At 41.7% G+C, this 12,992-nt stretch overlaps 1 protein-coding gene across 4 annotated transcripts in view; it reads right to left on the bottom strand.

Annotated features, from left to right (window-relative positions):
* Positions 1–12,992, bottom strand: part of LOC108699714 (homeobox protein Meis2) — a 96,884-nt gene that overhangs the window by 19,531 nt on the left and 64,361 nt on the right. For all 4 annotated transcript variants that reach the window (XM_018232204.2, XM_018232205.2, XM_018232202.2 and 1 more), the window contains exon 9: positions 12,000–12,076. In XM_018232204.2, the coding sequence (XP_018087693.1) occupies positions 12,000–12,076 (77 nt within the window). The remainder of the gene's footprint in view (positions 1–11,999; positions 12,077–12,992) is intronic.

Raw genomic sequence — 12,992 nt, forward strand, 5'->3', positions numbered from 1 at the left:
GGCGAATTTGCGCGATTCGCAAAACGCCTGCGAAAATTTGCGGCAAAAATTCGCCGGCGTAAAAAAAAAATTTGCCGAAAAAATGGACGCCGGTGTCAAAAACGGGCATCAAAAATGCGCCCATCACTAATGCGCAACCCATGCAACGTGCAGTAGGAACAAATGAATAAATTAAATTAATGGTAATGTATATGTTACACAAATAACAGACGACTTCTGGGATTTCCCTACACGGCTTGACCTGATCACTAAAACGATATTGCAATTATGGTTTAAAATAAACATTTCAGTGCTAATCATTAATTATTAAATGATATAATATAATTAAGGTTTTGTTAACCCTACACTGTAATACAGGAATTATATTTTTCTCTACACATAACAAGGTTGGGTAATCCTGAGCTGTAATTTAATTTGGTTTTAATTCTATGGGCTTCGTTTTTAACTGCTTGCCTTACAGACCTTTATTCGTTACAGGAAGAGTTAACTCATTAACACAAGATCCATCGCTTCCTATGAACTTCGCCTTCAACCTCAAACAGCATTTTCCCCCCATGCGTTTGGTCTCTTTCTCTCTCTCTCCTCCTTTTATTACTATGGCCTTTTCCATTTTTTCTCTCCAAGCCAGGGACACAAATCTCGCTGCTGTTGCAGTTGTGTGACATCTCCGCTCGTTTGCCGCTGCTCATTAACAAACGATACTGCTGTGAAATTGGTTTAATGACAAAGTAATAAAATTGCTATTCTGCTCACAGAGAGCCCCAGGCATTGAGACTCCGGCTCTGGCTGCCAAGATGCATTTAGCTGATTATTCATAAAAAGAGAATCATCTGGTTCTAAACTCCATTGTGCCTTTCATCTCCTGATAAAAAAAGATGTATTTTCATAGGCCCCTCTTCAAGCTTGAGTATTAGATGGTTTTGAAGCAGAAAGGTATTTGCTAGATCCTCTCGCACCCCAAACATCGGCATGTGCTCTAACACCCATTTCACTGCACTCTACAAGAATGTTCTCTTGAAATCTTTCTAGAGCCCCATTTAAGCTTATCTTGAATACTTTCTCTTGAAAAAGACTCCTCATGAGATACTGTTTAATATTATTTGCCTTTTATTTTACCGTCAATTCCAGTAAAAGGCACTGAGAATTGATTACTCTAAAGGGATACTGTCATGGGAAAAAATATTTTTTTTCAAAATGAATCAGTTAATAGTGCTGCTCCAGCAGAATTCTGCACTGAAATCCATTTCTCAAAAGAGAAAACAGATTTTTTTATATTCAATTTTGAAATCTGACATGGGGCTAGACATATTGTTAGTTTCCCAGCTGCCCCAAGTCATGTGACTTGTGCTCTGATAAACTTCAATCACTCTTTACTGCTGTACTGCAAGTTGGAATGATATCACCCCCTCCCTTCCCCCCCAGCAGCCAAACAAAATAACAATGGGAAGGTAACCAGATAGCAGCTCCCTAACACAAGATAACAGCTGCCTGGTAGATCTAAGAACAACACTCAATAGTAAAATCCAGGTCTCACTGAGACACATTCAGTTACATTGAGAAGGAAAAACAGCAGCCTGCCAGAAAGCATTTCTCTCCTAAAGTGCAGGCACAAGTCACATGACCAGGGTCAGCTGGGAAATTGACAAAATGTCTAGCCCCATGTCAGATTTCAAAATTGAATATAAAAAAATTTGTTTGCTCTTTTGAGAAATGGATTTCAGTGCAGAATTCTGCTGGAGTAGCACTATTAACTGATTCATTTTGGAAATTTTTTTTTTCCCATGACAGTATCCCTTTAGTATCAAAATTTATGTCAAAATTCTAAATATAAAGCTACCGGTGTATATAGACATATGTGCCACATTCACATTATCATAGTCACATCTACAGCATGCACTAGGGGGGAAGGAGGGGAGCCCCAAAAATTTTTTTGATCTTTTTCAGCCTATGACCCATAAAAAAAGAAAAAACGATAGCGTTTTTTGGGACTTAGAACATTTTTTTACTTTTTTTGAAGCAATCCCTATCTACTCTATTGCACTTCCCCTGGTCTGAGGTGGCAAAGGCAAGTCTGGTGTAAAAAGGTAGCGATCAGAAAAGTGAGCGCGTCAGTGAATTTGCGTAGTTACATCCATTGCGCAAATTCACCAGGCGTAAGGGTGCGAAGTAACACTAGCGAATTTACGCCAGTGTCCGTTAGTGAATCGGCGAATGAACGAAAATGCGCTACTCTAGCGAATTAACGCTAGCGTTAGGTGCTTCGTCCTTTAGTGAATTTGCCCCTTAGAGTTTCATTACAGGCAGCTGTTAGACTTGATACAATAGTAACTGATACTCCAGAGATGCTGCTGAGAAATGGATCGACTAATTGTATCAACCAAATGTATCAACTAATTGTATCAATTAAATGTATCAACTAAATGTATTAACTAATTGTATCAACTAATTGTATCAACTAAATGTATTAACTAATTGTATCAACTAATTGTATCAACTAAATGTATTAACTAATTGTATCAACTAATTGTATCAACTAAATGTTGCAATATTGTACTCAAACATCAGAGACAGGGACATTTAACTTTAAACTTAGATTTTGGAAAATCAGTATAAAAATAAATAATGGAAGTTAATTGAAAAAAGTCTTTATTTCTGGGGAACAATCTGAAACAATCTGAAACAACTGAACTGCAAAAAGCGTTTGGAAGGTGAACAACCCCATTGCGATTTCTTCCGTTCTGCCGCAGGACCCACACAGACGCATGTAAGCGCCAAACGCAGGTGAAATGCAACATGCTGCGTCCCACCTACGTTTGGCGCTTACATGCGTCTGTGTGAGTACAGCCCCCTTGACAATAAATGAGTGCGTCTACTTCGGTGCTCCCCTGCGTTGTGCTTTCTTCCGTTCAGCCGCAGGGGAGCGCCGAAGTAGACGCACTCATTTATTGTCAAGGGGGCTGTACTCACACAGACGCATGTAAGCGCCAAACGTAGGTGGGATGTCGGAAAAAACGCCTGTGTGTAAGAGCCCTTAAAGATGCATTAAAGATAAAATGAAACTTGTAGGAAACAGAATAAAGTTATTCATATGGTAAAGATTCCATACAAGGCACATGAACATTGAGACTAATTACTAGTTTATATTTCTATGGTTAGCACTGGGCCTGTACTTGGTGCAACCGCATATACACTTTTTAAACAGAGGGGGCAGCACACGGTCCCTCAGACTGTTGGGGGGCTGGACGATAGTTTGAAAAAACTATAAGTTAAATAAAAAACATCAGCAACCAGGGCCACCCCAAGTTAAAAAAAATGAGTGCCCAGAGGTTTAAAAAAAAAAAAAAAAATTTTTGTTCAGCCTAGCTCGGCTCCTACTTAGGTGCAACTTGGCTCCTACTTTGGCAGTTCAAGGGGGGCCCGACTAACCCAGGAAACGCAGCACGGCCGGGCCCCCCTTAACATATAGAAGCCCCTTCAGTGCCCCCCTGATGCACCTAACTACATATCTGTCTCTACTTGAGAGCGGTGATTTGGTTGTCGGTCCCTGTAACCCTAACTAAGACCACGGCATGTGAGGAGGTTGGTGCAAGAGGATTACCTGGAGCAGGTGAGTGGCACCCAACCAGTCTTGTCGCTGACGCTAATGTTGCTGGACGCGGCCGCAGCGGGGTCAGAAAAATAACCTTGGAGGGTCATATCCGGCCCGTGGACTGTAAATTCCAAGAGAAGAAGGTCCCAAGATAACAAACCAAAAATAACTCAAGAAAAATCACTACTTATCTCAGACAGGGCTGGTGCTTTGGGCTGACACTCTAATTCTTCTATCAATAATAATAAATGCAAATCAGTGCAGAAACGTGCAGTTGGGCCCTTATATGTTATAGATGTAATTGCACACAGAAGTCGCATCCATTGACTCCCAATAAAGTCACCGTTCATACATTGCTGTGATGTGTGAGTTGGAACTGATGCAAAGAAAATGCAACTTTTTGTGAAGCCTATTCCTGGGAAATGAGACTGGAGTAGCACTCAGGAGCACATTCGTTCAGCGGCTGAGAATTAACAGACATAACTGTAAATGGAAACGTCTAAAAAGAAGAAAAAGATTTCTCCTGCTGTTCTCCACCTGATGTGGAACTACAACACCCACGATCCCCAGCAAGTACATCTGGAAAGTGTTGTTACATAGAGATACAGTAAATTGTGCATTTGGATACATTATATGCCATTTTAAAAATCATGCAGGTGATTTATAGGCCTGGACTTTATCCAAGTCTCAACTCACCTGTAACCCTTTTACATTCATTTCCGGCCTCTAATCACCTGTAATTACTAAGTGACGATTACCTGCCAATCTATTGCACAGTTTCCCTTCCTCACACTTTCACCTTTAACCAGATTAAAACCTTACTTTGCTCCCTTGCTAATGACACTGATAACTTATCGCCTCAATTTAGGGAGAGTTTCGAATCTTCTGTTTACCCTCAAAGGTGAAGGCATACCTCCCAACATTTTGGAAGTAAAAAGAGGGACAAAAAAAAAATTTCCGCACGTAGCGCAGCAATTTTTTTGACCACACCCCTTTCTGCGGCCACACCCCCTAATTACCATGTTCGTTTTACAAAATTTGGCAGGTTATGAAAGTTTGAAAATATTTTTCCTTATCTAAACTGTGTTTTTGTGTCTCAAAATTGTTACAAAGTATCTTATTTGCACCTGTTAGCTGTTCTGGGCTCTCTGCTAAAAGCCAATTAAGTGAGAAACTTTGTTTCTTTTTCTGGCTGTTCAGTGCAGAGAAAAGAGGGACTTTCCAGTACAAATGAGGGACTGCGGGTTGAGCTGTCAAAAGAGGGACTGTCCCTCCGAAAAAGGGACAGTTGGGAGGTATGGGTGAAGGAGTAAAAAAGACAAACAGACTTTCCCACTGCTTTTCAGCACAGACGTCGCATACACGGCTGCTTTATGGCAGGAATGCGAGTGCTAATGACTTGGCTACAAGATACAGGGAACTATTCCTCGACTTGCATAAATAATTTTATAATAGAAAAATCAAACAAAAAAGCCATAAATGTTATACATTATAGAGAAAAGTCACATTACTCTTGTACTGCTTTCCATGTTTACATGAACCCCTGTTTGTTAGTTTACAACTGTAAACTAACAAACAGGGGTTCATGTAAACATGGAAAGCAGTACAAATCCATTCAAATTAGGGAAGCGCCAAATCCAGGTTTCAGATTCTGTAGAATGATTGTGTGGCCGAACCGAATCCGAATTCTAATTTGCATATGTAAATTCGGTGTGGGGAGGGAAATCCCGTGACCTTTTTGTCTCAAAACAAGGAAGTTCTTTTTCCACTTTTTCCTCTCCCGAATTTGCATATGCAAATTAGGATTCGGTTCGCTATTCAGCCGAATCTTTGACGAAGGATTCGGCCCAATCCCAAATAGTGGATTCGGTGCATCGCTAAATCAAATGGCAAAGACGCAAATACTGATATAGATGCGGTAAAATCCCACGTCCTTTGTATCATATCAAAAAGCTCTGAAAACACACAGAGAATTAGTTTATAGGAGTAAATGTAACCTGGTCCAGTAATTCATTAAACCAAATCAAATGGGAGACAAGTTTAAAAAGGTTGACTGGCTCCATTGGGTTACGGTTACTGAACTGGAACAAGTTTTGCCAATGAGACAAAATAACCACGACCTTGGGAGTTGGAAGGAATCCCACACAAGGGGCTACACATGGTATGGCTTCCTTTCTATTGGTCTCATTGTTTGGACCAACAGTTTAAGTAAGGATGCACCAAATCCAGGATTTGGTTCGGGATTCGGCCAGGATTCTGCCTTTTTCAGCAGGATTCAGCAAATCCTTCTACCTGGCCGAACTGAATCCTAATCCTCATTTGCAAAGACAAATTAGGGGCAGGGAGGGAAATTGCGTGACTTTTTGTCACAAAACCAGGAAGTAAAAAATGTTTTCACCTTCCCACCCCTAATTTGCATATGCAAATTAGGATTTGGGTTTGGTATTCGGTCGAATCTTTTGCAAAGGATTCTGGGGGTTCGGATGAATCCAAAATAGTGGAATTGGTGCATCCCTAAATTTAAATGATCATTACATATGCATTGACCAGCACAATACACAGCATATGGTATTTTCAAACCCACCCAAATGATGAGCCATGTCATATCTGTTTTACAGGATCGTTGGGCCACCAGAAGATCATATGAAATGTGTATGTCCAGTTGTAGTTGCGAAACTCATATGAAGCACAAGGGAACCAAACAGGACAGAGTCCAGTATATTAGTAGTTGAGCCCCATTATTTTTAGCCTCTGGAAATAGGGAAACCGATTCTCTGAGCTTCTAGAGCTAATATATAGTGATGGGCGAATGTCTCTCCATGAATCCATGAATTTCCTGCGAAATTCGTGAAACAATGAAAACTTCGCAAAAAATTAACGAAACTCAAAAATGAACGCCAACTTTGACAGCGTGTTAAAGTCAATGGGCGTCCAAATAGTGTTGAGGTGGGGTGATTTTGACGTGAGAGACTTTTCGGACATGCGTCCAAAATTTTTGGACACCGAATTTTCGTGGGAATTTCGGGAATTTATCGACGCAGAAATTCACCACAAATTCGCGCCAGGTGGATTTATTCGCCCATCACTACTAATATATAGTCAGTGGCGTAACTAGTTATTACTGGGCCCCACAGCAAATTATTTTTCTGGCCCCCAAAATGTCTAGATGTTGACTTGTTTTACCAATTTCATTGAAAATGTTATATGAATTAGGGCCTCATGGGGCCCCTATACCTCCCTACAAGCGCAGGGTCTGCTTCCTCTGTAGTTACACCCCTGGATACAGTAATAAGGGTTTAATTCAAATAAAGCTGAATAAAAGAAAATCTGTTTAGTGGATGGATCAGCTTCCCCTTGTTGTGCACCAGTATCATCTCTTTTGCAGTTTATTTGTACATTAATGACAGTGACAGAAGCAAAGCAACTCAATCTTATGCCTCTCTGGGCGCAAGACTTTCTGTATTACACTCACAATGGAAATGGCTGCGCGTGAGCTCCGGTTACTGATTTAATATCCACACTATACGGCGCATTCAACTCGGATAACTGCACTTCCCGTGGCCAACGTAAGTATCTTAGGAAAAGAGTGAAGAAAAAAAAAATTGGCTGACTGATAAGTCAGACAAACCGGCTAATTCTCAGAGTGCGTCTCTCCGTAAAAAATGAGGGGGGAAAACGAAATCAAGGAACCAGGAAAATCAATTGACCTGCGGGCGTCTCATCAGGCCGATAAAACGAGCGGCTTTGTTGGTGTCTGGCCACCTGGACGCTGCAGATAGAGAGCTTTGTAAATGAACCGGCTTTGATAAATATATTAAGGAAAAGCTGCGAATAAAAGGCAAAGGCTTCTCATTTGTAAATCCAGAGCCGCATACATGGAATTAGAATGATAAAATAGAGTCCCATGTAATTACGTTTGTATTAGTCCTCAAATCCGTGCAAATACGTTGGCCGGAATTCTGAAAAGGAACCGTCGTTTCAATTAATCTGAACATCAGCCCAAAAATAAGCCTGTGATAAAAGACCGGCCCTGTATTTCGATAAGTAAATCCAATATAATTTCTTCGTGGCTCTGATCTTTGTCTACAAATCCTGCTGCTTCTCTGCGCCTCTCTCTCTCTCTCTCTCTCTCTCCCTCATAGTGGGACATTCACTAAGATTCGTTGTTGCGCTGGCGTCCGATTCGCCGCGCTTCGCCACGATTCGCTGCACTTCGCCAGACGTATTTTCGCCAGCGCTACGCAAATTCACTAAAATCCGAAGTTGCGCTCAGGGCTAGCGTAAGGTTGTGAAGTTGCGCTAGCGTTAATTCGCCAAGCAATGCAAAGTTACGCTAGCAATGATTAATTTGCATACGGCGCCAAATTGAAGTTACAATGGAGGAATATGTAGCATCACTACACAAGCCTGGGAAACCTTCAAAACAGCAAATAAAATGTTTATTTTGCCCTACACATGTGCCCACTGTATAGTTAAGGTGCCATGAGTTAGGAAATGTAGGGGGGAAGGAGGGGAGCCCCAAAAATAATTTTCGATCTTTTTCAGCCTATCACCCATAAAAAAAGAAAAAACGCCAACGTTTTTTGTGACTTAGAAAAATGTTTAACTTTTTTTGAAGCAATCCCTATCTACTCTATTGCGCTTCGCCTGGTCTGAGGTGGCGAAGGAAGTCTGGCGTAAAAGGTAGCGTTCAGTACACTGCGCACGTTAGTGAATTTGCGTAGTTACGTCCGTTGCACAAATTCGCCAGGCGTAAGGGTGTGAAGTAACACTAGCGAATTTACGCCAGCGTCCGTTAGTGAATCCGCGAATTATCAAAAATGCGCTACGCTAGCGTTAGGCACTTCGTCCTTTAGTGAATTTGCCCCATTGAGCCTTGATCTAATGATCTAGTGCAGTGTTTAAAGTCCATTTTTCTGATACAAATAGACATGTTTTTTTTACGCACGATACAGTTCCATTTTCTAGAATTTTAGTACAATTTTATCCACAGCAACTTGTATACAATAAATGTCTTTTTTTGGTAAATTGTGCTCAAGTTATTTTCCCTGTGGGACGGCGACATTTGTGGCGGGTGGTTTTAACAGCAAAAGTGTTGAATTGGCACAAGTCTGTAGCACCTATTGACTAAGGGGAGAACTACACGGACAACTTCTATGCGTTTTCGGCGGATCCAACGTGCTGCACCTAAACCCAGGCGTCAAATTGGATGCAAGAATAAGGGTAAGTAATAGCAATGTCGGATGGTATTGCAGCGTCAATCTAGTTGGATGAACGCTGCGACAAGATCCGACATTTGTATTTCTTACCTTATTTTCCATCACATCCGATTTGACACCTGCGTTTTGGTGCAGCGCGACGGATTCGCCAAAAATGCATAGAAGTCGTCCGTGTAGTTCTACCCTGAACCCAGAGTGCACATACTGTAGGATACTAAATTAGAAAAGTTACTTCCAATGAGCACTAAACAGTGAATTCGTATGATCAAATTTTTGCATCTATGGCCATCTTAAAGGTGGCCATACACGGGCCAATAAAATCTGCCGACAGACCGAGTCGGCAGCTTATTGGCCCATATATGGGACCCCCCGAGGGGCTTCACCGATCGGATGAGACTAAAGATCCCGTCGGATCGCGGCCGCATCTATGCGTTGATGCGGTCCCACGTTCCGACCGCTCGTTCCCGTTCGTTAGGATCCAATTGTTGGGCCCTAGGTGATGTCGTATGAATAAACATGAGGTCATACAGAGATTATTATTCCTGATGTACAAAAGCTCCCACAAGGTATTTTCCATCCTGAACTTGCTGAACTAATCCTCCAGTTAATGATAAGCAAATTTGAGCAGTTTTATGTTAAGCAGCCTGCACTAATGTAAAGATTAAACGGAATCGGCACGGGACGTTTTTATTGAATTTACAGCAACACGCACCAACGGATTGTGGACTTTATTAATACAAGTTATCAAACAAACCACCTGCGTTGATGAATTTATAGCACATATAGGATGAATTGAAGTTGAAGGTGTATGAAGTCCGCCAAAATGAATTGAAATAAATTACAGCTAATTATTTATTTATTTTTTAATTGTTTGAAGTGTAACAAGGAAAGCCAGCCGGGCAGTTTTTAATAGATTGTAAAACTGCATGAGGATTTAATACCAATAAAATGATTTTACATTTGATGTATAAAAGTGCCAACATGTTGCACAATACTAAGATTCCACTTATTCACATCTGTCCATGCCCCACTGGAGCTTACAGTCTAAGGTCATTAACAAGCAGCCGATTAAACTGCCTGCATGGGAGAAAACCAATGCCAAAATGGGTATAAATTTATTGGAAACAGTCCCTCTGTAAGATTTGAACTGAGGAATTCACCGCTGCAAGGCAACAATGCGTAATATTTGGGCCATTGGGCCTAACGGCTCTTACACATGTTTTTACCTGCGCTCGCCTGTGTTGCACTTTCTTCCGTTCAGCCGTAGGGGAGCAGAGGAGTAGACGCACTCAATTATTGTGAAGGGGGCTGTACTCACACAGATGCATGTATGCGCCGAGCGCAGGTGAAATGCAACATGTTGCGTCCCACGATTTAATTGTACGATCAAAGTCTAAGGGGCCGATTCACTAACTTCAAGTGAAGCATTCAAAGTAAAAAAACGTCGAATTTCGAAGTTTTTTTGGGCTACTTCGACCATCGAATGGGCTACTTCGACCTTCGACTACGACTTCTAATCAAAGGATTCGTAGTAAAAATCTTTAAAAAAAACTTCGACCCCCCTAGTTCACCATCTAAAAGCTACCGAACTCAATGTTAGCCTATGGGGAAGGTCCCCATAGGCTTGGCTAACTTTTTTTGATCGAAGGATATTCCTTCGATCGTTGGATTTAAATCCAACTGTGTTGCCCCCCTCCCTCCTCCTCCCCCTGGCCTACCTGCTCCCCCGGGCAAATGCCCCTAACTTGATGACCTGATGAAGGGTGGGTGAAAACCCCCCCGAAACGTTGATTTTTTGGTGGTGAAAAATAAATGGGGAAGCTCCCCACCTGCAACAAATTGGTGTTGTGCTGCTCTCTTCCATTCAACTGTGATTACTATGATTGACGTGTGCCGACCGTCTAGAGAGTTTTTTGCACCATCTAGCAGGAATTGTCATAGGAAAGGCGAGGGAAGTGCGGAAATTTACACATTCGGATATCTGTTCTCTGCCTAACTTGTTACTCACCCCTCTGCGCAGGTCCAGTCCACGGAGTTCACAGGCGCCATCTTCTCCCAAACGATCTACGGTACGGACCTACTGCACATGTGCCGAATGTCGGAAAACTTAGTGACTTTTGGCGCATGCGCAGTAGATCCGTACCGGTGAAATGCTCCTACTGCGCATGCACCAAAAACGCCGGTCAAAGCAGGAAGAAGATCGCTTGGGAGAAGATGGCGCCTGTGAACTCCGTGGACTGGACCTGCGCAAAGGGGTGAGTAACAAGTTAGGGGCATTTGCCCGGGGGGACAGGTAGGCCAGGGGGGAGGAGGGAGGGGGGCAACACAAGGGAGGGGGGAGGGTTTTTAGTGCCCAGGGAATTTCCTTCTCCTTTAAAGAGGTGAAGTGGCAACCCTAGCCATGCACCTAGCACTATTGCCCCAAGACTGCATGTCGCAAATAAGCACAATGGCTACTTTTCTTCTGCATTTCTCTAACAACATTAGAATTTTACAGCAACACTGATAATCAAACTGTCACATGCATGAAATCAGATTCTCAGATCCCCACTAACAACAAAGATGTCACAGCAATCGGACTACTTGGACTGGCTCAGATTCTATTTACAAAAAAAAGTGCAACAACATGTCCAAAAAAAGACATAACTTTTTCATAAAAAGAATCGGTGCCAGGGGTTGTGGCCAGAATTTCATGCTGACAAAGTGACCTTATTGCTGCCGTACAAAGCTGAACAGTTATAAGAGGTACCTGCACAGCCAGCTAGATATCTTCATCCTTAATATACAGCTGTGGGACCTGTTGTCCAGACTGCTCGGGACCTGGGGTGTTCCGGATAACAGATCTTTCTATAATTTGGATCTTCATACCTTAAGTCTACTTGAAAATCATATAAACATCAAATAAAGCCAATAAGTTGGTTTTGCTTCCAATAAGGATTAATTATATCTTAGTTGGGATCAAGTACAAGCGACTGGTTTATTATTACACAGAAAAAGGAAATCACTTTTAAGAATTTGGATTTTTTTTCGGATAAATTTATAATAATTCCGTAATTCAGTGCTTTCTGAATAATGGGTTTCCGGATAACAGATCCCCTACCTGTATTTCTAATTGGAAAACCATGTTTTTCCACCCGTTTCAATCAGCGGACGTGTCACTGAAAAGACTGCAAAGATCCAGACTTTCTTACCAGTTGTTAACTTGCAAAATAGTCAGTCCCGTATCCTGCGCCAACTGCTTCTTCTGTTCTTCTGAGGGGTACGGATGCTGCAACATATAGAAATGCAACGAGCTTATTAAATAATCATATTTACACCTATTGATACACTTTCTGCAGGCAGCCGCCATTTTTATTAGCCGACAAGTCCTAAACATCACATCCCACAAAAATGGTTAAGCAATTCAAAGGAAATCAAAGGAATATTTGGAGCACAATTAAATAAATTGTTTCTGAAGGATGTTTACTCGATGTCCCTATGCATTTTTTGCTCACCCTAGTTTAAAGGAAAAAAAGATACTTCCACTGCATGGAAGAATCTACTTTAAAGGGATCCTGTCATCGGAAAGCATGTTTTTTCCAAAACGCATCAGTTAATAGTGCTGCTCCAGCAGAATTCTGCACTGAAATCCATTTCTCAAAAGAGCAAACAGATTTTTTTACATTCAATTTTGAAATCTGACATGGGGCTAGACATATTGTCAATTTCCCAGCTGCCCCTGGTCATGTGACTTTAGGAGAGAAATGCTTTCTGGCAGGCGGCTGTTTTTCCTTCTCAATGTAACTGAATGGGGCCGATTCACTAAGCTCGAGTGAAGGATTCGAATGAAAAAAATTCGAATTTCGAAGTATTTTTTGGGTACTTCGACCATCGAATTGGTTAAATTCGTTCGAATTCGAACGAAATCGAACGATTCGAAGTAAAAATCGTTCGACTATTCGACCATTCGATAGTCGAAGTACTTTCCCTTTAAAAAAAACTTCGACCCCCTACTTCGGCAGCTAAAAGCTACCGAAGTCAATGTTAGCCTATGGGGAAGGTCCCCATAGGCTTGCCTGTGATTTTTTGATCGAAGGATTTTCCTTCGATCGTTGGATTAAAATCCTTCGAATCGTTCGATTCGAAGGATTTAATAGTTCGATCGAACGAAAAATCCTTCGATCGATCGAACGAACGTTTAGCGC

Source organism: Xenopus laevis, chromosome 8S (genome assembly GCF_017654675.1).
Source record: "Xenopus laevis strain J_2021 chromosome 8S, Xenopus_laevis_v10.1, whole genome shotgun sequence".
NCBI lineage: Eukaryota > Metazoa > Chordata > Amphibia > Anura > Pipidae > Xenopus > Xenopus laevis.